The sequence below is a fragment of the Syngnathus leptorhynchus genome, chromosome 19, assembly GCF_054491065.1.
Source record: "Syngnathus leptorhynchus isolate UIUO chromosome 19, UIUO_Slep, whole genome shotgun sequence".
In the NCBI taxonomy this organism is placed as follows: Eukaryota; Metazoa; Chordata; class Actinopteri; order Syngnathiformes; family Syngnathidae; genus Syngnathus; species Syngnathus leptorhynchus.
Genome location: NC_141213.1, coordinates 277,418 through 304,286, shown reverse-complemented (window position 1 = coordinate 304,286; position 26,869 = coordinate 277,418). Strand labels below are relative to the sequence as shown.

Here is a 26,869-nt window from a genome sequence, read left to right as displayed (position 1 = left end):
TTTTGCGACGGATACTTCCAAAATGAATTGTAGATACATTTATTCATGGTTTACGCCGTCTGGGATGATTTATTTATTGGACTGTTCTAGTTGTTCAAAAACAAAATGAATCTTCAAAACGCAATTGTACGCTCTGTGTATTTGTCTTCTCATAATTCAAATAAACACTCAATCATGAGCTGCACATTCAGTTGTCATTTTTATTTCTGATCAAACACAATATAAATGCAATCTAAATATTGATATCAGAGGTAAGTGGCAAACCTTTTATGAATACAATAATAGCTTCTTTATTAAAATGTGTACTCAAGGGGGCTGTTCTGAAACATGAACCTACCGAGCTACAGCATCTACAAGCACGCACGCACACACACACATTAAAATGTTATGCAGGGAGTTGTAAAAAGAATTTCAAGGTTTGTCATTCCTGGACTTCTGTGATACTTTTGGCATATTTACCCCATACAAAATGAACTCTAATCACTCTTATTTACCTGTCAATTGTTAATAAAAAAAAAAGATGATTTGTTCAACTCTGATGTCAGAATTTTCATGCAAAACTGCAACATTTACAGTGTACTGTAAATCAATCTGTTTCATTTGCTTCAAGAAAGTACAGTGCGTCTACTCTTGAAGATTTGAGATGGAGCCGTTGACTGAGGGATGGATTAACTCTTCCATTATCATTGCAAGGATGTGACACAGCTCTTTGGCCTACAAGACACAGTCAAGGTGATGAAGAAAAAATTAGACCAAGCATAGCTTTAAAGTCTACTGTACACAATGCATGTCAAGTAAAATTGATTGAAAGTCAAATGAAAACAATTGATTTAGATTGAATTGATTTATTTTTAATATCAACTTCCTTTTATACTAGAAATTGGAGCTGCAGAACACAATAATATTGTTGCATTTTATGATTTGGAGTGACAGATGGTTTGGTAATATTGTTGCTATATGATAGTTATTTGAAATATACTTTGTATATCGTTATATGGCTCTGTGGAATAATTAGACATGCAAATCACGAGTCCGACGGCGCGCGTACCCGGCATTGTTTACACGATCGATGTATTTTATGATTTGGAGTGACACACGTGGTTTGATAAACGTGTTATTTATGTAATAATCATTTGAATAACTCTGAATGTTACGTTAGGCCCGTTCTCAGCCTCTCGTTTGTGTATGTCACGTTATCATACCGTATCGTTCAGCCTGTTGTTGCTGGTTCGTGTCTGTTTTTGGTGTTGGATTTTATATACTTTATACTTACTTTTAATACTTTTGCCCCCAAAGTGCGACTTATACTCCGGAGCGACTTATATATGTTTTTTTTCACGTTATTGTGCATTTTATGGGTGGTGCGATTTATACTCCGGAGCGACTAATAGTCCGAAAATGACGGTACAATAATTTACACGTTTATTTATTTATTTACTTACTTATTTATTCATCACGCAATTTGTTGTATCAATTAATTGTATTTTTCAATCGAATCCATTGATTTCATTTGTTTATCTGCAGTCAATTGAGAAAGTGATTTTATGTAATAAAATACCAGCTGTAAAAAATATTTTACTCATCACCTGTTTGAGATGAATTGTTAGTTTCTGACTGGGTCTGCCATATGTGATGTCCACCGATGGTAGTTTTCCTGCAGTTTTGGGTCGTACAGTGCGCATTGACTGAACATCTGTTAGAGGAATTTGAAACACTTTGTCCTGCAAAGGCAAGAAAGAGATAGGGATTTTAACCTTTGATGTAACTGCGACAACACCTCAATCTTTAAGAGGCAAACTCTTAGATTATGCCTAGATTTGAAATTCGACGGGCAGGATTGGGGACCCAAACGCATGAAACCAAGATATTTGGATAAGATATTGGACATAACTTGGGAAGCAGACACCAAGACGTGACTCAGACGGACGGCACAGAGACTCAACGAAGATTGAGGAGAAAGCAGGGAACTACCAACAAACGACTGATGAGACAATGAGGAACACCAAGACAAGGCATAAATGCTTGAAGGAACCTGACAGGGTAACACAAGGGAAGGAACAAGCGAGCAAAGGTCTACATAATAACTTTACGAGACAGATATTGACCACAGACACGAAAAAAAAACTAAATCCAAATCAAAGGCCTTGACAAATTATTTTTGGACAAGTGCAGGTTGCAGCCCATCTTTTTTTCTTTTTTTTACTTTTGAAAGGAAATCTATAGTGCCTATAGTTAAGGGAGCCTGTAAATCACCAAATGAATTTTGAGCAGTGATGGTGGCACATCCTCACCCTATTTGGTTGAAGTAGGTTTGATTTTGTAGTGAATAGAATTGCTACGGATCTGTACCCGTAGAGCTGTGTTATCACAATTTGGTCTTTTTTAGCACGTCATCAAAATGTGACACAATATTGAGACCACATGGTATGAGTGACTTTTTGTCGGTTTGTTCAATTTAGGTAGTAATCAGACAAAATCATTTGAAGTTTGCATTCCCCTAAAAACTTTTAAGAGCTTTTAAAAAAGGGCATTTAAGATAAGGACCACTTGAACCTTAGGCCCTCCAAAATAATGCAGTTAAAAATGTCAAATCCATTTGTGATATTTTGTACCTGTGTTTTTGGATGAAGAAATCGCACTCCATCATGGTTGATACTGACCATGCAAGGAGAAGGCCATCCACGCTGGCTGACTTTTTGTGCCAAGTAATTGTTGGAGCCAAACAGATGTTGGCCAGTCAGAAGCACTGCCAAAGCAGACAAACCATTTGATTTCCAATAATGAATGGATATGTGGGGAGGATAAGCATTTTCTACTAACCAATAAATTGTATTTTGGCATTGAGTGGGCTGAGAGCCTTCATGGCTTCCATCTTGGTAAAACAAAAAGAGTGGATCTCATCCATACTTGTGTTCTGCCCCTCTTGAGCAGGCAAGTATTTCTTGATTTCCAACCTAACAGGAATAAATCAACCAAAAATATGAATCAGACAGTCAAATGCGAGTCACTTTATGCATCAGGTTGTGCGTTTGTTCTAGGCTTTTAGTTTTGCTGCTCTACTGGTGTCATCTTATACAGGGCAGCATATTCAACAAGGTACAAGCTAGGATCGAGTGAACAACACACACACTCACACAAAATGGAAATGGGGCCAGTTGCCCAATGCCTGATTTGCTATGTCAAATACTGTCAATAAACACTCACAGTGAAAGCTGTCTTTGTAGTCCCTGGGACAGGTGCTGCAGGACTGAGAGCTCTGCGATCTGCTTGATTGATGACGATCCATTTACATCAGGAGTGAGCTGGAGAAGCCCATTCAAGTAGTCACCCTTTAGCTATATATAGAGAGAGAGAGACAGACAGACAGACAGGCAGATTATTGTTCATTGAATATCTATGGAAGGCAACATTAAAGATGAATTGCAGCTCTCCATTCTCTGTCATACAAATGGTTGCTTTGAAACATTGAGACATCTGGCCTGTCATACTGTGATGCATGGTTCAAACTTCCAACGAAGTTCATGACAAGTATGCTTCCACCTTTCTCATTCTTAGATTCACAATTTCCCACAGATTTGAGATTTTTGCACCTAAAAATTCACAAAGTAGGTTGCACAAGATTACAACAAAGTTCAGGCAATATGGGCGATGGCGCCTCTTAAAAAGGGAAGGTGAATGATGTGCTTCCTAAAAAGGAAATTGAATGTGAACAGCTGGACAAGATTAAGAATAAGCAAGGATGTATACACTGGGGAGCTCGCAAAGGGCATTTTCAGGGGCATCAGCAAGTATTGAGAAGAATAAAATCTTTTTCCAATGAACCGAGTATCCGAGACGTTTTTTCTATCCTCAAGTCAGATGTGCTGACCATTCTGGAAGGAAGCGGAGACAGGCCCAAGTTACAGAAGGGGAGTACATAGTTTGAGGCCCTTCGTCTCATGTTTTGTAGCGCCGTAATGGCGAATGCTGACAGGCCTGTATGCACTCTCTCCCCTTGTTGGTCATTGTGACTAAATAGGGAGGAAGCTAGAAAGTGATAACTTACCTGTTGATAGTGAAAGTCCACATATAAATCATTGTTGAAGCACAGAGGGATTCGCCACATAACCCTCCTCAACGACAAGAAAATGGAGCCATCATCGAGAAAAAAGTCCATCACGTACTCACTGGGATGAAGAGGGCGCACCATTCCATCTGAAAGGGAGAGGTCCACATTCATCTTTTCAAAAACAGGGAGATCTTCATCACTTTCATAACAGGCCAAAAGGGGGGATCAAACCAATCTATCAACATGCCTTTACACTATTTTCATCAACTGAATAACCATGAGATAAAACAGTTGAACATCAACAGGCTGTACATGCACAGTGGAGGTCGTATGAATGATAAACAGTAGCATGTAAAAGTAAAATATGATGGAGGTCTGACTTGTACCTTGCTGGCGGTTGGCGGAAATGGAGAATTCTTTCATTTCTGAGAGATTAGACATACCCATTTCTTGGCAGAGTTCGTTTACCACATCTGCTGCCATCTTGAGGACAAAAACAAACAAACAAATGAGAATTTCAGTCATGGAAGGATTACAGAATATCTCATCAAACATACGCTTATTTAATTAGGGCTGGCATTTGGGATGTGGGCTGGACGATTCCTTTGACCTCCTTCTGGCTCACAAGAGGCTGGCCCTCAAATCATTGAGACATCACCTCTGTTGACCTCTTTCCTCTGGACCTTTTCAAAGCAGACCATCTCCACCCATCTCACAGTAATCACTGAACATTGAACTCACTCTAACGTAAAGTTGCAATCTAACCCCAACAGTCATGCTAGCAGTCCATACCGACACTATAAGATGAAAAAAATAAAACTTTGACTACAATATCGTCCTCCGACGGTAGAACATAATACCTACACTGAAGCTATGTATCTTGATAGAGAGTTCCACATTTCCCGGCAGCTGAACCAAAATGAGCTGCGAGGATTTGCCGGCCTGAAAGAAAAAAAGAAGCAAAAAGTTGATGGCATTAAGTTTTGCCTCCCCTCTATTTTGTAGCATTTTTACAATACAATACAAAAAAAACCTATAGCTCTACTTGCCAGGTTGGCCTTCACCTCAATATGTGAAGGGATGTTACGGCGACCACCAAATTTAACAGATCGCTGAAGGTTATCCTTACACACAGATGCCAGCTCTGAGGGTAAAAACAAAGACACATTCATTGAATTAATTGGATCATTTAATATGCACTCATTCTCATGTGTTGGTCTGCTTCTCCCCGGTCAAAGTGTTTCCCTATGACACCGAAGCGTCCACACTTTTTCTGTTGATACTTTTCATAGTCAATGTTTATTATTGTCAGTAATCCTCCCTTTTGGAGCGCTTTGTGTTGAAATGTTCCAATCCCTGTTTATTCTCTCAGTTAGAGGTGTTTTTATCTTTGTATAAATAAATCTTTGCCTCGACGGCCAACTGCGCCTGAGTCCTTCATTCACCCAGTGAGAAAGTCAGATCTATGACAAAAGTCAAGAAGCCTTCAGTAATACTGATGTACCTCGGTAATGGTGATCGTGATCCGTAGCGATGTCATCCAGATGGCGTGTAACATAGGGTTTTAGATTAGCAGAACAAGGGAAGAACCCAGCAATCAGATGGAGTAGACGCCAGCCAAGAGTGCAGCTGGATCTGTGTACATAAACACAAATGAGTTTCCTAAAAATGGGGTGGGATTTCTTCAGTTGAATGGCTCAAAGTCTTGTCAATTGGTTGAAGAAATAGACCAGTTTGCGTCGGTGTTTTTTCAACAGGTTATGTAAAAAAATCGAATGACATAGGTGGAAAATCCAAGTCCAGAAAGCAAAAATCCAAGTCCAGAAAGCAAAAATCCATCCATCCATCCATCCATCCATCCATCCATCCATCCATCCATCCATCCATCCATCCATCCATCCATCCATCCAATCTGGTTCCTAATTAAGTGAAAGTTGTTTCAAATGTTACAGAACACACTTACTGGTTGTGGTTGTTGGAGGTTTGCTTGATAACCTGACAGTAGATTTCATCTCTCAGCAGTTCTCTTTCCTTCCCTAGCTAAAAAGAAATGGAAACAAGATTCATCATTATTTTTCAAAGTCTCAATTATGTGAGGTACACTATGTGAGCACTAACCAGCAAGATGTGAGCTAGACAGTTTGTTTGGGTGGTACGCTTTTTCAAGGCTGTATCACCCATGAGCTGCATCACATCTTTGAGGAATACACCATGGTTAGAAAAGAAACTTCATGTTTTATTTGGAGTAACACTTTCGAATCATAATACTTACTACTAAAGCACTGGACTGATAAGTCATTGCTCTCAAGGTCATTGTAGCGAATTAGAGACTCTTGAATGGGCACCTGCAAATGAATCCGATGTGGTTTGGAAAATGCTCCATCATTTACAATAAAATGTTGATTGTTTGATTTACCTTTGTAAATTGAACTGCCTCAGAAGCCTCAAAAGTCCCGCTTCTTGATTTCCAGCCTTCGTTTTCCGTTCTTTGATAAACAGGGACATTTCAAAATGCAAAATTCATTTCTGTATTTTCTTTTTTAAAGGAAAAGGGAATGCTGAAATTTTCATCAATTCTCAAGAATCATGATCATTCACTTGGACAAAAAACAAACTCCCTTGTTGCTCTATACAATTTGGAATGTCATTCTTGTTTTTTCTTTGTGGTAATATAAGTACTGTAAATTTCGGACTATAAGCCGCGACTTTTTTCTCAAATTGGTGTTTCTCGTTGTCTCGTCACTTTGTTTGTATTTAGTTCTCTCGTTTCCATTTAGTCTTTGTTAGGTCATTGTCATCTGTCCTACGTGCAAAAATTGATGGTGGTTTTTAAACTCTCTCTTTCATCTCTATTTCTGAGGTTTTGGAATTAGGTATGCAGAATCAACTATGTTTTCACTGAAGAAAAATATTCCGTTTCGTCTTCATTGCTGTTGCGCAAGTACTGTAGGTCTGAACAAATGAATACAATGAACGGGAATTTGAATCATTTGTGAACTAGGAATCCTAACAACAAAGTAATCTGCTTCTCTCTTCATAATCTTATTATGAGTTAGAGGTACACTACCCGACTCATTCTCAGGATCACATCCCATTGCAAAGCTTTTAATATCTTTCTTCCAGTTACCCAGGCAAACCCACTGTATCGCTATAACAGCGTTGCTGCTTGCGGCAACATGCTTGCATTAAGATGAGAGTGAGTGTCAATGTGTATCTCATAGAGTACCTAAAAAATGTCATGGCAAACTCGGCCATGGCTGACATCTGGATCCCTCTGTCTCGAGGTGATTCCTGAATGGGCGTCTCTAGTGACCTCTGAGATGAGACATCCCTCTGCCACTCAAGATCAATGTTTGGCCTTTGTAACTCTTGAGATGCCCCCTGGATGGATGTTTGTGCTGTTCTTTGGGACGAGACATCTACAGTATCCCACTGGGAATTAGTGTCAATTTGCTTGCCAATTGGAACCAGAGTTTCTTTTTGTGGACCGGAAGCTTTCGGTTCTCTCGTGCTTTTCCATCGATCATCTCTTTGATCCAATTGGATGTAACGGTAGTCCAATGCAGCAGATGGCTGGGTTAGATCATCTGAGAAAAGACCAGAGCATCCTCCCATTGTACCAAAACGCCAACCTGAAGAAAGTCATTTGAGAAGAAATAAATGCAACAAAAAAATTCACCCTTCATTTCCAATGGACATACAGGACAACCAAATGCATCACAGTACTCTCGCATGTTGTATTGAGGGAAAGGGGAAGTGGATCACTGGCACAAAGGGAGAAGCACAAACACAAAGCAGGTAGGCTGGAGGCAAAACTCCAGGTCAATTAACAGCCATAGGGTCAGTCAGGCCAGGCAGAAGTCGTACACAACAGGTGAATGGACCGACTGACCGAGAGGGCTAAGTGTGCGGGGTTTATATAGAGCTCCCAGGTCGAGCACGTGTAGAAATGGTTGCAGTAATCATTGTTCATGTTGCCCGACGGGCCAGGAGAGATGCACTATTCAGGGTACTGGTTTATGCGTCTGCGTGACAATTCTTCCCATTGAAAATTCACAACATTCAGCTCATTGAATTCACCTTGGGAAGGATTTTTAACGTTCCTAAAATTGCCACACAGCAGAATTTAATTCTCCATTAAAATACTCACAATGCCAATCAAACTTTTATTTTGCTTTCTACATTCTTTTTGACTGATTCAAACCATTCCAATTTGTAACTTAGATAAAATTCCACTAAAATACTCCCTTTCCCTGATGCAAATCAGCCACGCCCCTGCAATCACCGGCGCTACTTTAACCCTGTACTCCCAGCAATCTCCGTCAGTGGCAGTTTTGATCATAGTTTGGTGGAGGGTGCGACTTATAATCAGAGTTTGTACTTTGATAAAAACTCTATTCTACACGACATTACCTTCCTTTAAATCTTAATTTATTTTGAGTTTTAGGTCAGAGCTTTTTAGACACTTGACTCGGACGGTGGTAACCATATCGAACGAAACCAAACAAGGACCGAGCCTCGGCCGACAATGCTTACCTGCTTGGAGTCCCTCCATTGGGAGTAATTTGATAACATCACCTTTGCTGAAGCTAAGCAGGCTCTTGTCATCTGTTACAAAGCTCTTCAGGGCAACCACGTGGCCAGAATTCTGGAGAATCAAAGCGCACCATTCAATAACTGCCTCTGGGGATATGAATATGATCTGGGGAAGAGCACTTTGTACCTTCACGATCTCTTTGAGAAAGAATTGAAGCAAGTCAATTATTTGAGGAGCTCTGGATGAGTGCAGCTGTATGTTTTCATTTGTCAGCTCCAGTTGCACTTGGTTTGTGCCACAGAGTTCAACCGACAGCAACTCTGCAAAGCTTTTCAGATGCAGGACAAAGGTAAATAGTTCTGTATGTTTTAGAACTTTGAGTTGACTTATTTTGATTTTAAAAGTGTCTGGATCACCCTGAAGCTAACCCTAACGTTTCATAAAATAAAAATTGAGATCAAATATCAGGAGGATGCCGCTTCCATTCCACCTCTGACCCTCCCTGTGTGGAGTTTGCCAGCGTGGGTTTTCTCCGAGCACTCCGGTTTCCTCCCGCATCCCCGAAACATGCTCGGTAGGCCGATTGAGCACTCCAAATTGCCCCTAGGTGTGAGTGCGAGTGCGGATGGTTGTCCGTCTCTGTGTCTCGGTTCAGGCCGTCCCCCGCCTACTGCCCGACGATTGCAGGGATAGACGACCCCCGTGTTGACAAGTGGTATAGAAAATGGATGGATCGATGGAGATCCTGCAGCCAACTGCAGCCCTGAACAGGACTTAGCCGCGGAAAATCGATGGCTGAATATCTTTCATCTAAAGAGCCGCAATCTGCCTCGCGAGCCTCAGGTTCCCGACCCCTGATTTAGACATTGATTTCTTTTCCGTTTTCTTCCATGTTCTGTTTTTTATTCGGGTGCCCATTTTAAAAGATTGAACAGGCTATGCTTTTTTGTGACTGCGCACTTCTGACTGTCTTGAACATCCCATAGAGAAAAGCATGTTAATTAGGTGTTGGCTCTATTCTTAAATAAGGGCACCTGCTTTACACCTGTTTGTTCCGCAAAACTGACAAACACGGAATTCACATGACGTTAATTGTGAACACCCCTTTTTCTAAATGTTCTTACAATTTCACAGCTTTATCACTGCGCATATCATGATTGCTTGGTTTTGTTGGATTTGTGAGAATCTTCAGAATCTACTGGTAACTTGTTTCTCAAGTAACCAACCATCCATCCATCCATCCATCCATTTTCTAAACCGCTTGCCAGCCAATCACAGGGCACTACAAACTAGAATATAGTGACCTAGATTAGCAGACATTTACACATCTGCATTATGTCCTATTTACCTGAAGAATCACATTTAATGTGAAGATCCATATTAACCTCCGTTGATCTGTGCCACTAATACCTGTAGCTTCGAAGTAGGCAGAGATGCTTTGGATCGATTCCTGATGCTGCAACCATCTTCAGGAGACGAATTCCACGATGACATACACCCAAAATTTGAGCATCACTACTGTCTGACTGTAATAGTAGATCAAAAGAAAGGAAGTGGGTAAGGGTGGGTGGGGATAGAAGATGCATATGAGAGAAATGACGTTTTCCAGCAGCATTCATACCGCAGAGTGGCTATAGAAAAGACACTCTGATGGCATGCAAGCTATGTAGATCTTCAATTGACCATTTGAATGAAATGTTGCTTATTTAGCTGAAATTTAGAAAATATTTGGAAAGTCCTGATGTACTTTCTGAAATTGAAGTGGACCTCAGTGCACAGGGAGCTGAAAGTTGAAAGAATAGTGCGTCAACATAAGCGCAACACAATGTACATAGTTGTGTTTGGTATGGGCCCCATCATCAAACTAAGAAGGCGCATCACCACGTCCTGATTGGTGCATCGTTTCACTGGTCCAGCTTGTCAGCGGACCATTAGTAATGATAGGTCACCATTTGGAACGTAACGTAAGCATATTAAGCAGAAAAATGGGGAAATAAAAAAACGGATTTCTAATCCCCCCCCCAAAAAATGATCAGACAAATGCTTTCTCTAGTTAGTTTTAACAGTATATCACACTGAACTATATTGTCATATTGCGCAGCTCTGCTTCTAATCATAGAAATGAAAAATCTTTTTTTACCTTAACAGGAAATAGGCGTGAAAAGTAGTTTTCCCAATTGTCCCGAGCAGCAATGACAATCTTTTTCTTCATAGTGTCATCCGGAACGTTGCTCATCGTACCCACGTTACGATTAGCTATGAAGGACAAATGGCAAAAGTCAAATGTACATCAGAAGTCACAGTATATAACACTCAGTGGTTGATACGCGTGCACTTTGTATAACGTTACTCACGTTAGCTTCCGCAACTTATACAGTATTCATGTAATAGAATCATTTGTCAAGACAAAAAATGTTCATCCCAGTCATTTTATACAGTTGTGGTCTAACTAAGCTAATTTCTCGGCTAACTGCTGATAGTTGTAAATGTATCTTTTTAAATTGCCTCAACGTAACCAAGATATGCACATTTTTCTCGGTGTAAGGTTTTGATTCCAAAAAAGGAATTGCTTGATCAAGTATAATGAATAGAGACCATCTTCCTCTTCTTATCGCAGTGTCTCCCAGTGATCCTACTGTACAAGCTCACTTGCTTGTAGTGACAGAGTGACTATGTTAGTCCAAGAAATTCATAACGAGCATTCCACATTTGCGGTTTTAAAATGTGCTCTGCTCTGGGTGGCAAGTGCAACACAAATGACTGGCCATTCCATTTGAATTTTTGGGCTGCGAATCTGGACTATGCTCACCGAGTAGATCTTTCATCTTCCTTCTTTCTTCTCTGTTTATTCTCACACAATTATCCGAGTAGGTGTCCATCATGATCTATGAAAAGAAACACACTGAATTAGGAACATGTCTCACAAAACGGCCATACGTAAATCTACAGCCATTACTACAGGCTAGACGAAATATTCAATATCTCTGGATATCATTTGTACTAACCTGCTCATATAAAAGATTGAGGATGAAGGGTTGGTTGAACATGTCTTTAGGGTAAAACACCTGAACACAAAAACATTTGAACGATGAACATAGGCTAGCTGGTGAAGCTAGGGAAAAAAGACCTCAGTTTGTCAAACGTTTTGCTTTGTGTTTCAACTGATTCATCTACAATGAATGTAATTCCAGATTAGAACCTCGATTGCACTGATCCCATTGACATATTGTATTAAAAGATAAGGTCTGACTGTTTGAACATTGATATTATATTAATAACAAATATGGTAGACTATTTCGTCCAACCCTTTACATACATTTGTAGGGTATAGGATAGATTAGTTTGATCCTATGATTATGTAATAATGAACCAAACTTGTCTTTTCTTAACAAAGGGCAAAGATCCCTTGAAGTGACTGACCAGCTGCAGAGGAAGCAATCCAAGTTGTTCTGTTTATACAACATCGTAAAACACCCCCTGCTCTGATTTGACCAGAGGCCAGGGCTTCACCAAACCTGTCCACTCTAACCCCCACCTGGCTTCTCTCAATAAATATGCTCTTGCAAGAATCCAAAAGAAGATGGCTCGCTGTATGCATGACGAACAAATTCTCCACTTGCGAGTGCTCAAAGGGCATACTGTCTCCCGTGCGAATGGTTCGTGCCAATAAGTTAGATTGACTCTACACCACTCTAACATCTGTCCTTCAAATCGGCCGTCATCAGGCAGTAGGCGGGGGACACCCTGAACCTGAGATGCATGAGATGAAGCTCCTCTATGAGTGTTAGTGCCACTGTGTGTATTTTACCTCTTTGCGCAGGAAGAGTTTTCCAGGCATTCTGTTGTAAGATAAGTAAACACCAGGGAAATGATGACAAAGTTGAGAGTGACAGCTCTCCTCATCTAGCATCATACCTATGAATGGAAAAACGTGTGAGCGGCAGCGGTCCCACGCTCGGGAATCATTTTTTGGTGATTTAACCCCCCAATTCCAACCCTTAATGCTGAGTGCCAAGTAGGGAGGCAATGGGTCCCATTTTAAGTCTTTGGTATGACCCGGCTGGCCGGGGTTTGAACCCACAACCTTCCAGTCTCAGGGCGGACACTATTATTAGGCCACTGAGCTAGAACTAGGAGAGACAAGCTCCTGGTTTGGTTTCTCCATACATTGTTTCAATAACAGGTGTGTTGTCATACACACAGATAATAAATCAAATACCTATGATGAAACAAGTCTGGTAAAAATCTGACCTTGTTTCATGTTTCTGGTAGAGAATTAAGAATTACAATATTCTGGCAGACTCACTCAGAGATGGCGCATGCATAGTTGGTGGGTCAGGGATGTTGTCAATTAGAGAAGGTGAAGGGGAATCAGGTGTAGGCGTTCTCATTTGCCCATCGCGCTGTGAGCCAAACACATCTTCCAGGGAGCGCTGCTTCTGCCTCATGTTATTGGAGATGACACGAGGGCCCATTGTAGTGGTAGATGTCTGTGGGGGGGGAGATTGCTTTTCCATGGGTGGAGAAGTGACCCACTGTTTCTGCAATTAGTGAGAAGTGAGTGTTGAATATTTGGACTTATTATTGACATCACAATTGATCTTTACTTACTTTTTGCTGAGGCACTGGTGCTTTGTTTCTGAGTTTGGCAAGAGCCTCCTCTTTGGGATCTACCTTCTTCACAAATTGCCTTGCGGGTGCTCTGTAAAGGGATTAATAAGGGACCGAATCAGTGCAGTTTTACATTCATTGTCTAATCTTCATAAACAACAGATATTCAATACTGAGGCTTCACACCCGGACCCCTCAGCGCCTTGAGAACGCCTAAGAAAATCAGTCCATAAAGGTTATGAACAAAATGATTTACATAAAGCAGTTTTGGTGGACTCCAACTCTCACTGGAAATGTATCAGATTTACTGGCGACAATGCGAACTGGACTCTGACATTGATGGTAAACTCACAGCCTCTGTGAGTGGTGGTGCACATGAGCAAACTCACAGTCATGCCTTCTGTCTGTGCAGTTTCTGATTGGCTTGTTTTATATCGCATGTTGACTTGAGAAACAATAATACATCATTAAATGAGAGACATATTTTGATTCATTCTCATCCTCACTAGGGGCAGGGCATGCCGGAGCCTATTCTAGCTATCTTTGGGCAAGGCGAGAGCCATTGTGCCACAAGCGTAATCCCTATTTGCAAAAACACTCTCAAAACTTTTTTTTCTTTAAATAGGATGACCATAAGGAGTTGCCGATGGTGTCAAACTACACATGCCTGACTTGTGTGCGGGCAGCGTGGGATTGAGTCCCACTCTGTGGCGGTGTGCACGTCAGTATCAACTGATCGTATATGTGCGACTGACTGGGCCTGTATTTCACGCGTGATGTCAGCGGGGATCGGCTTCAGGACCCTCCATGACCCTGAACAGGATAAGCGGTATCCAAGTAGAGGATGAGCACAATGAATGACATTTCTGCAGGTATTAATTCTAGAGTTCAGAAATAGCATCATTTGGGGAGTTTTCCATACCTAACAGGTTCAAGGTTTTGGGGTTCTAGTGGAGGTCGACTATTGAATTTTTTGATGATTTCCCGAATGTTAGAGGTTGGTTCAGAGACGGGAGCTGTGGTTGGACTTTCTGTTTTGCTCTTAGGAAGAGGGATCTCCTTTACTATGGCACCTAAGAGACAACAATAAACAAAACAAAATTAAAACAAGGTTCACTTTTCTGTCTTCTTTCAAAATACAAACTAAACAGCACATTTTTTGAACTGATGACTCATAGTTTGAATTGAGGCACGATTGTAAAATCATTAACAACAAAAGAAATCTCTACAAACTCCTATTTGGATCCATTTGTGTTCTTACCCTTTGGTTTGGGGGCTATCGGAGGAGGGGATGGCTGTACTGATGGCCCAGGGTGCTGCTGTTTGTATGGGCTAGAAGGAGAAGTCTGCAGATTGGACTGACCTTGAGGTTGAGAGTGATATATCAGGAATCCGGGGTTACATTTTGAACTTGCCTTTGACCCCCTCTTATTATAAGCATGTATGAAAAAGGAAAAAAATCCTGCAAGTCTATTTATTCCTCAGTCTACTCACCAATATTGTGGAAGTACTTCCTTTTATCTCTAAAAGACTGCAGCTTATCTCGATTATGTGAATCCACTTCCTGTGGGTGTTACAAACATACAACACAGTATACATGATTCCTCTTTTAAAAGCACAGGGCCCCTCTATTGTTGCAGTACCACACGTGTACAATTATTAATGGCCATGTAAATTACCTTCAGCAAAAGTGGATTAGTTTGGCCCACAGATTGAGATTGGTGGGAGGAAGGTATGAGTGCACGTCTCTGTTGATTTTCCTGCTTCCTCTCCTGCTCCCTCAACCTTTGCTGCTCTTGTGTCTGCTGCTGGGACAGAGTCATTGCCTGCATAGTCATCTGCTGGGCCTAAAGACAAAAACCAGGGACAGGTGGGAAATGGGGAGAATGGGAAAAAAAAAATGACGTTTATTCACACCATAAACAGAGCCTGTTGGTTGATGAGGGCTTGCTGTGTGGCTGCCAACTGCATGGGGTCCGTGACGGAGGGAACGGGAGCCCCAGGCATCATCATGGCTTTGTCCATAATGGGAGGCAAAGTTAGTTCCAAAATCAATTGACAAACAAATGCAGAATTTAAATACTGAGACCGTACCTGGCACAGTGTGCATGGCTGTCATATTTGGAATCATGGGCGTTGTACCGTAGTTTGCCAATGAAGGACTGACTGGCATTCCTAGACATAAACCACACTGAGGCGTTATGATTATGGATGACACATCTGTCAGCCCTAAACTGTTGAACATGACACCAAATATTACACCAGGCTAAGCAAATTGGTATTTATTATGGACCAAATCACTGATAAATGACATCTGAAGAAGACTTGAGACGCGCTCGAAACTGTCAGCAGGTAACGTGTAAAACATTTGTTTTTATTTGTCTGAACAAAGAACTACCTTGTATGGCTTTCATGTTTGATCCGATTTCACCCGCTGGCATTTCATATTACCGTAATTTTCGGACTATAAGTCGCGTTTTTTTAGTTTGGAAATGTGCACGTATTACTCCTGTTTATAAATGTGGTGACCAGCTTGACTGCAATAACTAAAGGTCTATCTCCATCCAGTGCTCTAATGCCATAATATTTGAAAAAATAATTTTGTGGTAGGTAGGTAGGTAGGTAGGTAGGTAGGTCGGTTTTGCTTTAAGGGTTTCAGTCACTTACCGATTGGATAACCTGACATTAAAGTTGGCATACCTAGAAAACAGAATGATGAGCTCCAATTACATTGGATCATTGAATTTACAACAGAACAGTGAAAGTGATGAAATTTTATAAATAAATGTAAAAAAAATCTGACCAGAAAGGTAGCTGGGATATAGACTATATCTTAAAACCCAGACTAGAACATGATTCATTGTCCAAATTAAACAAGATGAAAAGTGAGACATTGAAACTCCCATTACTATGAAATCTCGATTCGTTTTGATTTTCTCCTGGTTGGAGTATTTCATGCAATAACCTGCGGTGTGCAAATCAGTCTTTTGGAGATTCTACGTACCAGAGCTGTATAAACCAGGCTGCATGGGTCCAACGCCTCCTCCGCCTCTCATTCTGCGGTTGAGCACAGCTACTCTTTCCGCATCCTACACAAACAAATTGCTTAGTCATATTTATGCATATTTATTTGGAGTAAACATTACATTAGATTTGTCTCAAGTTCAAATGTATTGATTGAGTACTATGAAAGAAATCACACATGAATTCATTGTTTGTATTAGGTGGTTATATCTTTCATTGAAATTTGTAAGGTCTAATTTGAATTGTATTTCCCACTGAAGTCAATTACGGTACGGGTACAAGGGTGCCTTAAGAGCCTGAACGATTGCGAGAAGTCTGATGGTCCGAATCTTTCCAAATTTTGACAAGCTGACCTCTGGGGGACACTCCACATTTGCAGTCCGAGCTCATTTAAATGGCTTAACAGAAACAGGAAAATCATTTCTTTTCATTCTGATAAGACTAACCGATTGTCCTTGGTCCAGGTTACACAAGTCATCAACATATGGATCCATCTGTTGACGCTGGCCTACAGATAAGACAAAAAGGATGCGATGCTGAAATGAGTGGCTTCCCAAGGTGAAAAAGCTCCGTTTCTACTGTAAGCATGCGTGGTCGGAGTAAAATCATCGGGGCTCCGCTCCCCTCCCTGAAGGAAGTTTCCGCCTCCCGTCTCACCCGCAAAGCGGCTGCGATTGTGTGTGATGGGAGAGAGTCACCCCGCTCACTCTTTGTTTGTACTTCTGCCGACTTTGACGCACGAGCTATATTAATCACTGAGTTTATAATACCACTAGAAAATGTGTTTTTCCTTTTGAAAATGATGCCTCCTTTATGGTATTTTTTGAATTGCTTGAGGAATGGTATTGATATTTTGACTGTATAAGATGACAATACCTTCCTGAGGATAGTCTCTTTCCTGGAGGATTCCCTGAAAATGAGAAACTCCTGGAGCTTCAATGAAAGGCGGATTGAAGTGATCAAGATCTGTCACTGGGGTCCTTTGAAAATGACAAAGAAATGAGATGGGAAGCAATAGATTTGTTACACATGATATATGTACAATTCTAAAGCCCGTATCCCACTAAGTGGCGAAGGCTTGTAAGTGTTTGCGAAGGTGGCGAATGTTTATTTTTTTGTCAGGGTTCCTCTGAGCTCGCAATATTTTGGCCAGAGGTTTGCCAACTGTTTCGATGGTCACAAACAGTGTTTCTTGTCAGAACAAAATGTTGAAAATCATTATGTCTGGAAAAGGGCAACCTTGAATTAACCGTGACAAATGAAATCAAAAGATTCCCAAACCTTCACCGCTCAGTGGAATATGAGCATTAACAAGCACCATTAACAAAGTACATCTTATACCGGACATCCTGGCCACTGAAGAGGTAAACAGAATTGGTCGATGAGGGCCTGGCCGGTAGCAGTACTTCTGCCTCAGCACCAGCCAGCAGATCCATGACAAAGTCTGATCCGGCCAAATCAGACCACACGTCGTCAGCCAGAAGAGACACAGACCATCCCTCTGTTGCCTCTGTCACACCTCTATGAAAGGTCAGTAAAGAATTGACTGAATACAATATGCCTGGACATGAAGAAACCATTGGCTGTATTGCTTGATATAAAGCACCTGGCATGCAGAAGCCATGAGGCCAACTTTTCTCCTGTGGTCCAGGACTCCACTTCAATTGTGAGCTTCTCTCCTAGAAATAAGGATGTTAAGCATGAGGAGATGCCAAAAACATCTGGCTAGCATGTGAAATTATGATCGATGATTGATAAAAGAGTCCTCATATTTGGTGAATCATTAACAGAAACACAAATACCTTGGATATAAATTAAATGTAATACTTACTAGCATACTTAAACACCTACAGTTTTAAGACAGCTCGATTAAATATCAGGAAGGTGTACCGTCATTTTCGGACTATAAATGGAACGGCCCTCATTTTAGGGCCATGATTAATTGCCATGTTATTGATCATTCTGTGAATCGCCTTTTTGTTTTCATATGACTTCACTCAAAACTGCAGCGAAACGAAATCATTAGCTTTTTGCCAACACTAAGCATAGCATCAAGGGTTTTGGGTCATTTTCAGGATTCATTTGAAAAAAGGTGGAGGTAAGTGCCATTAATTACTGCTTGCAATTTGAGAGACTAATTATGGAACTTGTCTTACCGTTGAATGCATACACATCTACAATCATTGTGCCTTTTCTTTTGTTGGTGAGCCATTCCAGCTGAGTTGGGGGATAAATACGGGATGTGGGGCCTGGAAGTTGCATGGATATGAGCAGCTTTTGCTGGCACAGTGAACGGTACTCCATGGGTGCGTGGTCAGAGACATACCTGAATGGAAAGTATGAAAAAACACATTCAGATTTTGTTTTAAAATCACCTACGCAATTTGCACTCTAACCATGAATAAAATGAATCATGTCACACATTCACAGGTAAAATTTAGATTGCTCAAACATCAGGAATACAAACATTTCTAGTGAGGAAAAAATATAATTGTCTATATATAATTCAGAAGACAGATGAAAACGTTGAATATATTCCACCATGACAGGTGTGGCAGTGGGTTAGCACATCAAGTGAACATCAATTGAAGGCGGAACCAACCTTCACACCATATATTAAAGCCACAACCTCCGAATTATGAGGTAGATGTGCTAACCAGTGCACCACTATGCTGCCCAGGGTAAGTTATTAAAATATTCTGAAATCCGCGTGAATGCAATTCATGAGTTCTTGCAGTTCTGACCTGCCTTTGTCATCAACGCACACTTTGATGGCTCAGTTCCATCTGGGCTCACTGCTCATTTCTTTCAATCTTTCTTACCTTACATTAAACTATAGCACGTCCGAACCAAATCTGGCCCTCTTTGCAAAAGGTTTAGACGCCCCTAGTATATGTAGTCAGTCCTACTGAACCAGTCGCTCCATACAATTCTTCCCGTCGTCTCCTCGACAACGGCTTAATGTTGAGTATACGGTGAAGAGCTACAAGAGATCTTTGGAACCCAAATAAAGGACAACACAAATGTGCCACCTACTTTAGCAGGGGTTTTTCCAATTCTCGTGATGGAGAGAAGGCACAGAGGCAGCAGGTGAGCAGGAGCCAGCCTTGCAGGCTATGCTGCTCTTCATTCAGGCCCCATGTGTGGTAAACCAACTGGACTAGAATCTCATCCCTCAAGGCAGGTCGGTTCTGTCCTTTCTCAATGATGTAGTTTCCCAACAACTGCTCCTGTGATTCACTGAGGTCTGACTCACCTGTGAATCGCATCATCTAAAGAAAAAACATCTTGAACATTTGAAATGACTAGAGCAACAAAATAAGTATTGTTGTGATCATTCCTACTATACCAGTTTATAAATTTCCACCGCAGTGCAGGCATCTTCTGGTTCAAGGGGTGTCAAGGCTCTTTGAAGGGGAGTTCCCTGAGGTTGGCACCATGTAGCCTGTAGAGGATTGAGTGAGTGAGTGAGTGAGTGAGTGAGTGAGTGAGTGAGTGAGTGAGTGAGTGAGTGAGTGAGTGAGTGAGTGAGGGTGGGTGTAGTGTTGTGCATGTGCATGTGCATGTGCATGTGCATGTGCATAGGTCTATGTAATGTGTGTTTCCATGTTGCTGACCTTTAGTTTGGACTTGGCATAGTGAGAGAATGGGTGTCTGTCAACATCTTGAGGCAAAGTGAGGTTGTGTGTTGCTTTTACTTGAGGAGTTTCAACCTCTGTCACTATTTCCGGATGTTGATACCCTGTTTGAAAGAGATAAAGAGAGATGACAACCCGTGAACCTCTTTCCATATCTTTTTTCCCGAAGATCACCTGTTGCCCTGTGAAACCTCGCCGACAACTCGGCAGGGATCTCCAACATCCCCAAATCCTATGAGGAAATGAGATCAGAGTATGGTTAGGCATTGGGGGAAATCCACAAATGATAGTTCAGATTTGAGAGCAAAAAGTGTGTCTTTTTCCTTACCATTGTTGACTGAAGCCTTTTATCGCCCTCTTTGTTTTCTGTCTGTCTGGAATTTACTTAAGTGAAATACAGACAAGCATAGAATCAGTACAGAGTTTGTCTATTCAAATGCCTCCCATACAAGCAAGTTTACCAAATAATTTGTTGGTTGTTATGACTTCAAAGGTAAATTTGAATTTCTTTCTTTATTTATTGAAGATACACATATTCAAAAAGCACAAACAAGGTGAAAGTCATTAAGACTAGGACTCTATACAAACAACAAATACAAACAGAAAATAATCCACTGTAGCAAATAGGAAGAGCCTACCTGTTTGAAAAGGAATGGGAAGAAGTCAAATGTATTTAATCCCACCCCCTATCTATGAAAAGGATATTTTGCTTAGACGTATTCTCTCAGAGAACTGAATGACTAACAAACAGCTTGTATTGAAGTCATGACAAACCCACACACATGCCTGGCCTTTGTACAATAAGTTATGAGAGTCCAAAGGTCCCCTATATCAATAAAGATCCGTGCTGCACTTGGTCGCCCTGCCTTGATCGTGATGTCATATAAATGGACAGATTTTTTGGTGTGTTGACAAATTTACACAAATTAACTTCAACACAAAAGCTACCCCTCAAAGTTTCCACTGATGCGTAGCGTATTTTCCGGAGTATAAATCGATCCAGAGTATAAATCGCACCAGCCATAAAATGCATAATAAAGAAGAAAAAGACATATAAATCGCACCGGAGTATAAATCGCATTTTGGGGGGAAATTTATTTGATAAAATCCAATACCAAGAACAGACATGTAATCTTGAAAGGCAATTTAAAACGCGCAACCGCGCAATTTTTTTCTCTCATTTAATCCTGATAAGTGTTCCCTTCTTGAACAATTCAAGATTATATATATCAAGAGTCAAATTGGCCTGGGAACTTTTCTGCTGTTATAGAGAAACAAACATGACAGGATGATTAACATAAAATGTAATTTGCTTCAACACTTGTTTGAGGACAAATGTGATCAATTTCCAATCCTTGCCTTTTATTGCTTTTCCAACTGAAATTTTGTTGAGTAAATGTTCCATAACGAAACCAGGTAAATGAATCTGTAACAAATAGTCCTTTTAAATTTTAACTTACAGTGTCTGATTTGTGGTTTAGGTTTGTTCTCTAGTGCTGAACTCTTTTTTTTTTTTTGTGACCAAGCCTGTCAGTTCCATGTATCATTCTATCAAATTAAATGGGCTGACAGAATAATTTTTTTTCTAATATTTGTGAACATTTTCTGCCAATGCATTTTGAATTTTGGAAAAACAAACAAATCAACAGACAAAACAAAGATATGTACAAACCTGTTTGAGCTGTGGAGCGAGTAGTCTATTATGGGAAGGCTCACGATTACTACTTGCAATTTCGCAGTAAAAAAGGTTGAAGTCCAAAAGTGGAGTATGGCTAAAGTAGAATCAAGGTGTATCTTGTGTATACTTAAGTGACGCAGCAAGATAAGTGAGCTCATTAAAGAACAGGTTATACTTTACATGTTTATAACAGGCAGTTAAATATGTCATTTGTCAAATAGATAATATAGTTGTTTGCAAGGGAACGCAAAAGCTCATTTGGAATATTTGAAGTGGTCAACATTATTCTTTTGGATAACAAACCATGCTGATTCTGATTTGCTTTTTAGCAAGTATTTTACCAAAATAAAGCAATAAGCATATTTTTTTTTAATCTGCCACGCGAATGATTCACACTCCAGTCCGGTAGGTGGCGGCATTTCACCTTGAAGTTAGATGCCAACAGCCAATCGAAATCCAAAGAAGAAAATGAGTCATCCCACACTTGACGTGCCTATACAGAAGACAACGTGTAATCTGTTGCTCTCCGCACACCTATACCTATAAATATGCCATTTGTCGAATTGCAGAGCAATTTACCAGCAAGCTCATTCTCGACGGAGTTTCTGAAAAACCTGTCTACATTCGCTGCGGCTGTTTTGGGAAAGCCACTTGACGTGAGTCATACTACAATTTAGCACTGCAGAAAAAACAATCTTAACATTCTAACATATCATCCTTGTAAAAGTTAATCATTTCACCGTTTCAACGCCCCCAGTGTCATCCCAGTTGAAAAAAAAAGGATTAATACGATATTTGACCAAGTGTATGTGTTAAAAAGGTTAAGTCCTAATGATCATCGTCACACACACACACACACACACACACACACACATCTGTCTACTACCAGAGTAGAAAGTGTGTTCACGTGTACTGTAGCACTATTCAAAGTGTGACGCTCTAGTCTACACAAGGAGCTATGTGCATGCTGGAAGTCTAGCCCAGCGCTATTTCACTTGAACTGAACTGAGTCCAAAGCCATCCTAACAGGTACTCTAGTCACCTGTGCCCCAGCCTGCTCTAAAGTGACCTGTCACGAGTGGCTCAAATAGTCATCTATATTCCAATCGAATCATTTGAATCAATGATATAAGTGATTTGTCTGCCAATTGCTTTCTTCCAGAGAATGCACTTGATTGTGAAGCCGGGGTTACCGATGATGATGGCAGGATCTTGCGGCCCCTGTGCGGTGTTGTCCGTATCTGCTATCAGGGTAACCGACACTGCTGACAAGAATAAGGAGCACAGTGCCAAGCTCTTTGAGTTTCTAACCAGAGAGCTCGCTCTGACTGAAGACAGGTGTGTACCAGAGCTTATGGTATTTTCCGCAACAAAAAGGTCCTAGATCCCGATACATGTCCACTTTTGAAGCTTTTTTTTTGTGTGTGTGCCATGACGCTTCTTGCTCGCCCCTCCAACCACCATATGACGGTGGTCCCTTTAGTCCAAACATTTTCAAGCTTGATGTGGATGGTCGTAAGGAGTGCGTCTTTGGATAGGCTGAACACGTACACTCATTCTATGAGTGGTTCTGCAAACACTGACTTGGTAAGTGCTTGACTCCTTTTTATTCTTATTTCCAGGATTACCCTTCAGTTCCACAGTTTGCAGCCTCACCAAGTTGGGAAGACGGGAACAGTTATGAGCTTTCTATAAAGCACGGTCTGTAAATGTAAGAGAAATAAAAAAAAATAATTTCAAGCAGTTGATATGAGTTTTATTCCAAATGTATGAACAAAGAATATGAAAAATTGTTCAACGCCTAAAAACGCAAGACTTATTTTATTCTTCTCTTCACTGGGGGCATACTGTTGTGTTGTGGTGTGGTGTGTGCGCATCTGAGTGTTAGTTTTTCAACTCATCCAGTAAGGCTTTTTCCCCCCATCGTGTCAGACGATGAACGTGAATCAGAAAATCCACAAGCCGTTCCAAAGGATTGGGGATGAGGCCAGGATCACGGCGCCAAGCCAGGTTTTGTCCCCAAAAAAGAAGGGTCGAGAAACAGCAATGTCTAAATGCTCTTATGAATTGATGGATTCAGTCAGAACACTGACACAGCACACACAGCTTGGTAACTTTTCCATTCCACATTGATAGCACCCTCCTAACTGTGAGCCGCCACCAATGCACAATCCAATCCATTTAAAAGCTAAAACAGTGGATCTGCTGTGACTCAGACTCCTTTATATATTTAAAAAGCAGAAACGCACTCAAATAAATCAATATGAAATACTTCAATCACTAAAGGCATAGGTCAAAACATTGTTTATAACCCGAATTTGAAAATATTCACGCATGATTATACCTACCTCTATTGTTTGACTGATATCAGGAAGTAGCTTTTCTGTTTCAATGAACTTGAAATACATCATCTCTGATTTGGGGATGGATGCATCACGTTGACTGATCTGACCTACTGCACTTGCCATAGTTACATTTCAAAACTTCTCAGCCAAGTCACTCCAATTAGCCAAACGTGCTTGGTTGCTTGGTTGGGATAGCATAGCAGAGTGAAAATGCCTGCCAGGACCACAGCAAAGTACGCGCAGGAACTTTGTGCAACAAAAGAGGAAAAGGACCGTCGTCGTCGTCTTCTAAGACCTTGTGTAGTGTTAGACACAGCAGGTTTGTAACCACGCTGTTTTCATAAACGAGACATACACTCAAGGCGATCATGCTAACCGGACGTGTCCCATCTGAAAATGTTCCCCGTTCCCGGTTGCCCAACAATAAATCCGATTGTTACACACGCAGCAAGCAATCCAACACAAAATCTCGGGCATTGATAATAGTATACAAATACTAGAATTTGCCATTTCTGGACAAATTGCGTGTGAAGGCGAAGAAGATGTCATTATTTTCTGTATAAAAATGAAATTTGGTGAACTCGAGTCTTGAAAAAGAGGGGGTCGTCTGATAATCGTCTTCAAATTATTTTAAAAGCCAGAAAAAAAGTCCATTTTCCAAGATAAGTGCCCTTTAAGGAGCTTGAAGAATCACGTATAAAGACTCAAGCAGTAGTGTGGTAATGATGAATCATTTGGCTCTCCCAATAACGTTTGTTGTAAATGTAAATCACATGACATGTGTGTTTGTGTTTGCAGACATCAGTGAAGATTTTGGTCCTGAGCAGCAGGAGCCAGAGTGCCTTCACATTAAAGAGGAAGAGGATGACAAAGAGATCCCCCACTTTATGAAGCAAAAGGACAAGTTGGCTTTCATCCAAACAGATGAGGTGGAGTCAGAGCAATTTGACATCAAAGACGAGGAGAAAGACCTCTATGACATTAAAGAGGAGATCTACAGCATGCCTTCAACTGCTCTCTCTTTGAAGAGTATAGATGAGGGTCGACGTGAGCTGGGCAAAGGGGCGGAGCCTCCGAGAAGCAGCTCAAGTCAACGCATGACAACAGAAGATAACAAAGACCACTGTGGAGAATGGCAAGCAGACGGCCTCTTAGCTCCAGCATCAGATTGTGATGACATGTCGTCACATGCTCCTAGCGCTAAAGAGTCTGACTGTGATATTGGATACCAGTCTGAAAACAAACAATGGAAATGTTCTCAGTGTTGTAAAATGTTTGCTCATAAGGCCAGTTTGAAACGACACGTAAGAATACACACGGGTGAAAAACCTTTTTGCTGTTCACTTTGTGGCCAAAAATTCTTTCAGAAGGGAAACTTAAAACTGCACGCAAGAACCCACACTGGTGAGAAACCTTTTATCTGTTCAGTTTGTGGCCAAAGATTCTCTCATAAGGGACACTTAAAAACACATGCAAGAACACACACAGGAGAGAAACCTTTTTCCTGCTCACTTTGTGGCCAAAGATTCTCACTGAAGTCAGGCTTAAATAAACACACAAGAATACACACTAGTGAGAAACCATTTGCCTGCCCAGTTTGTGGCCAAAGATTCTCGGATAAGGTAAACTTAGAAAGACATGGAAGAACCCACACTGGTGAGAAACCCTTTTCCTGCTCAGTCTGTGGCCAAAGATTCTCTCATAAAGGAAACTTGAAAATACACACAAGAAGCCATACTGGTGAAAAACCTTTCTCCTGCTCAGTTTGTGGCCAAACGTTCTCTCAGAAAGGAAGCTTAAAAGTACATACAAGAACCCACACTGGTGAGAAACCTTTCTCCTGCTCAGTTTGTGGCCAAACATTCTCTCAGAAAGGAAGCTTAACAGTACATACAAGAACCCACACTGGTGAGAAACCTTTTTCCTGCTCACTTTGTGGCCAAACATTCTCTCAGAAGGGAAGCTTAAAAATACACACAAGAACCCACACTGGCCAAAAACCTTAAACCTGCTCACTTTGTGGACAAAGATTCCCTCATGAGGGTCACTTAAACATACACACAACAATCCACACTGGTGAGTAACCTTTTGCCTGCCAGGTTTCTCGCATAAGAGAAACCTAGAAAAACACTGGTGAGAAGCCTTTTTCCTCCTCAGTTTGTGGCCAAAGATTTTCTCTGAAGGAAAACGTACACAAGAACCCACACTGACCAAAAATATTTTTCCTGCTCAGTTTGTGGACAAAGATTCTAGAGAAGAGAATCTTAAAAAGACACACAAGAAACCATACTGGTGAGAAAGCTTTTTTTTTTTTTCTGCTCAGTTTTTGTCCAAAGATTTGCCTGGAAGAATCATCTTAAGAATCACAAGTGTGTTGGGAAGTGGTCCATGAGGTTTTCACCTCTCAAGGATAATTATATTCTATATCTTTTATTCTTCACAGTGAAACATTCATATTTTAGTTAATGAATTTAAAAATATGCTGAACTGTCATCAGGGTGGTAAGAGTTTTGGATTCTTAATTATTGTTTGTGTTTGTTTTGGTTTTAGTTGTTTGTAGTTGTTTAGTTTTTAGGGTTCTTGTTTTTTGGGGGGGATTTTTTTTTTACAAAAATGATTTGGTCAAGGTTCAAGATGTGTCAAACCAAATCAAATAGTTGCACTTCAAATTTGAACTGTCATACAGTATCCTTTGATTGATTAAAATTTGCTCACGAGGAAACCAAAATGAACATTTTGTGATGAAGTTTATTATGTAAAAGTATTTCTATGAGCTTTTATTTCGCTTTGTCTTCATCGGCTGTCTGCCGGCAGATCAACTCTGCGAATGAAAATATGTACTAACCCTTATCTGGATGGATGGATGGATGGATGAAAATAATTTGGGACTCTCACTTGCTACGGTTGTGTATTGCCTGCTGGCCAATAAAGTTCTCTTTGCTCATAAAGCTTGTCAGCAGACTCTTCAATTATTGCCTGTTGCAGTTG

General features: G+C 40.7%; 3 protein-coding genes across 10 annotated transcripts; 2 read left to right on the top strand and 1 right to left on the bottom strand.

Annotated features, from left to right (window-relative positions):
• Positions 1-204: 204 nt before the first annotated feature.
• Positions 205-24,257, bottom strand: myo15b (myosin XVB). Of its 8 annotated transcripts, none has more exons than XM_085939748.1 (44): positions 23,885-24,257; positions 20,497-20,544; positions 20,187-20,242; positions 20,033-20,090; positions 19,838-19,962; positions 19,570-19,665; positions 19,257-19,492; positions 18,377-18,546; positions 17,827-17,899; positions 17,562-17,741; positions 17,097-17,200; positions 16,667-16,728; positions 16,201-16,285; positions 15,864-15,896; positions 15,291-15,371; positions 15,114-15,211; positions 14,876-15,043; positions 14,691-14,760; positions 14,458-14,559; positions 14,119-14,269; positions 13,197-13,287; positions 12,892-13,126; positions 12,394-12,500; positions 11,591-11,650; positions 11,395-11,470; positions 10,726-10,841; positions 9,996-10,111; positions 8,772-8,913; positions 8,585-8,696; positions 7,275-7,680; positions 6,465-6,534; positions 6,321-6,393; positions 6,167-6,243; positions 6,012-6,088; positions 5,553-5,683; positions 5,098-5,192; positions 4,913-4,990; positions 4,435-4,531; positions 4,046-4,194; positions 3,205-3,335; positions 2,821-2,954; positions 2,613-2,746; positions 1,587-1,721; positions 205-714 (listed from the first exon to the last, which is right to left on the bottom strand). In XM_085939748.1, the coding sequence occupies exons 3-44, from the start codon at positions 20,187-20,189 to the stop codon at positions 625-627; spliced, it is 4,827 nt and encodes a 1,608-aa protein (XP_085795874.1). In that variant the 5' UTR covers positions 20,190-20,242; positions 20,497-20,544; positions 23,885-24,257; the 3' UTR covers positions 205-624. The 8 variants fall into 8 exon arrangements, 6 of the variants coding, with proteins under 6 accessions (XP_085795874.1, XP_085795877.1, XP_085795875.1 ...); XM_085939751.1 differs by lacking the exons at positions 20,497-20,544; positions 23,885-24,257 and adding exons at positions 21,531-22,215; positions 22,277-23,246; XM_085939749.1 differs by lacking the exon at positions 23,885-24,257 and adding an exon at positions 21,531-21,599.
• On the top strand, positions 21,994-23,279 carry ddt (D-dopachrome tautomerase). The gene is made up of 3 exons (XM_085939755.1): positions 21,994-22,192; positions 22,699-22,874; positions 23,159-23,279. The coding sequence occupies exons 1-3, from the start codon at positions 22,085-22,087 to the stop codon at positions 23,229-23,231; spliced, it is 357 nt and encodes a 118-aa protein (XP_085795881.1). The 5' UTR covers positions 21,994-22,084; the 3' UTR covers positions 23,232-23,279.
• LOC147041408 (uncharacterized) lies at positions 24,037-26,482 on the top strand. Its single transcript, XM_085939754.1, has 2 exons — positions 24,037-24,200; positions 24,680-26,482. Exons 1-2 carry the CDS (start codon positions 24,092-24,094, stop codon positions 25,885-25,887), a joined length of 1,317 nt encoding a protein of 438 aa, XP_085795880.1. The 5' UTR covers positions 24,037-24,091; the 3' UTR covers positions 25,888-26,482.
• The last annotated feature ends 387 nt before the right edge of the window (positions 26,483-26,869 follow it).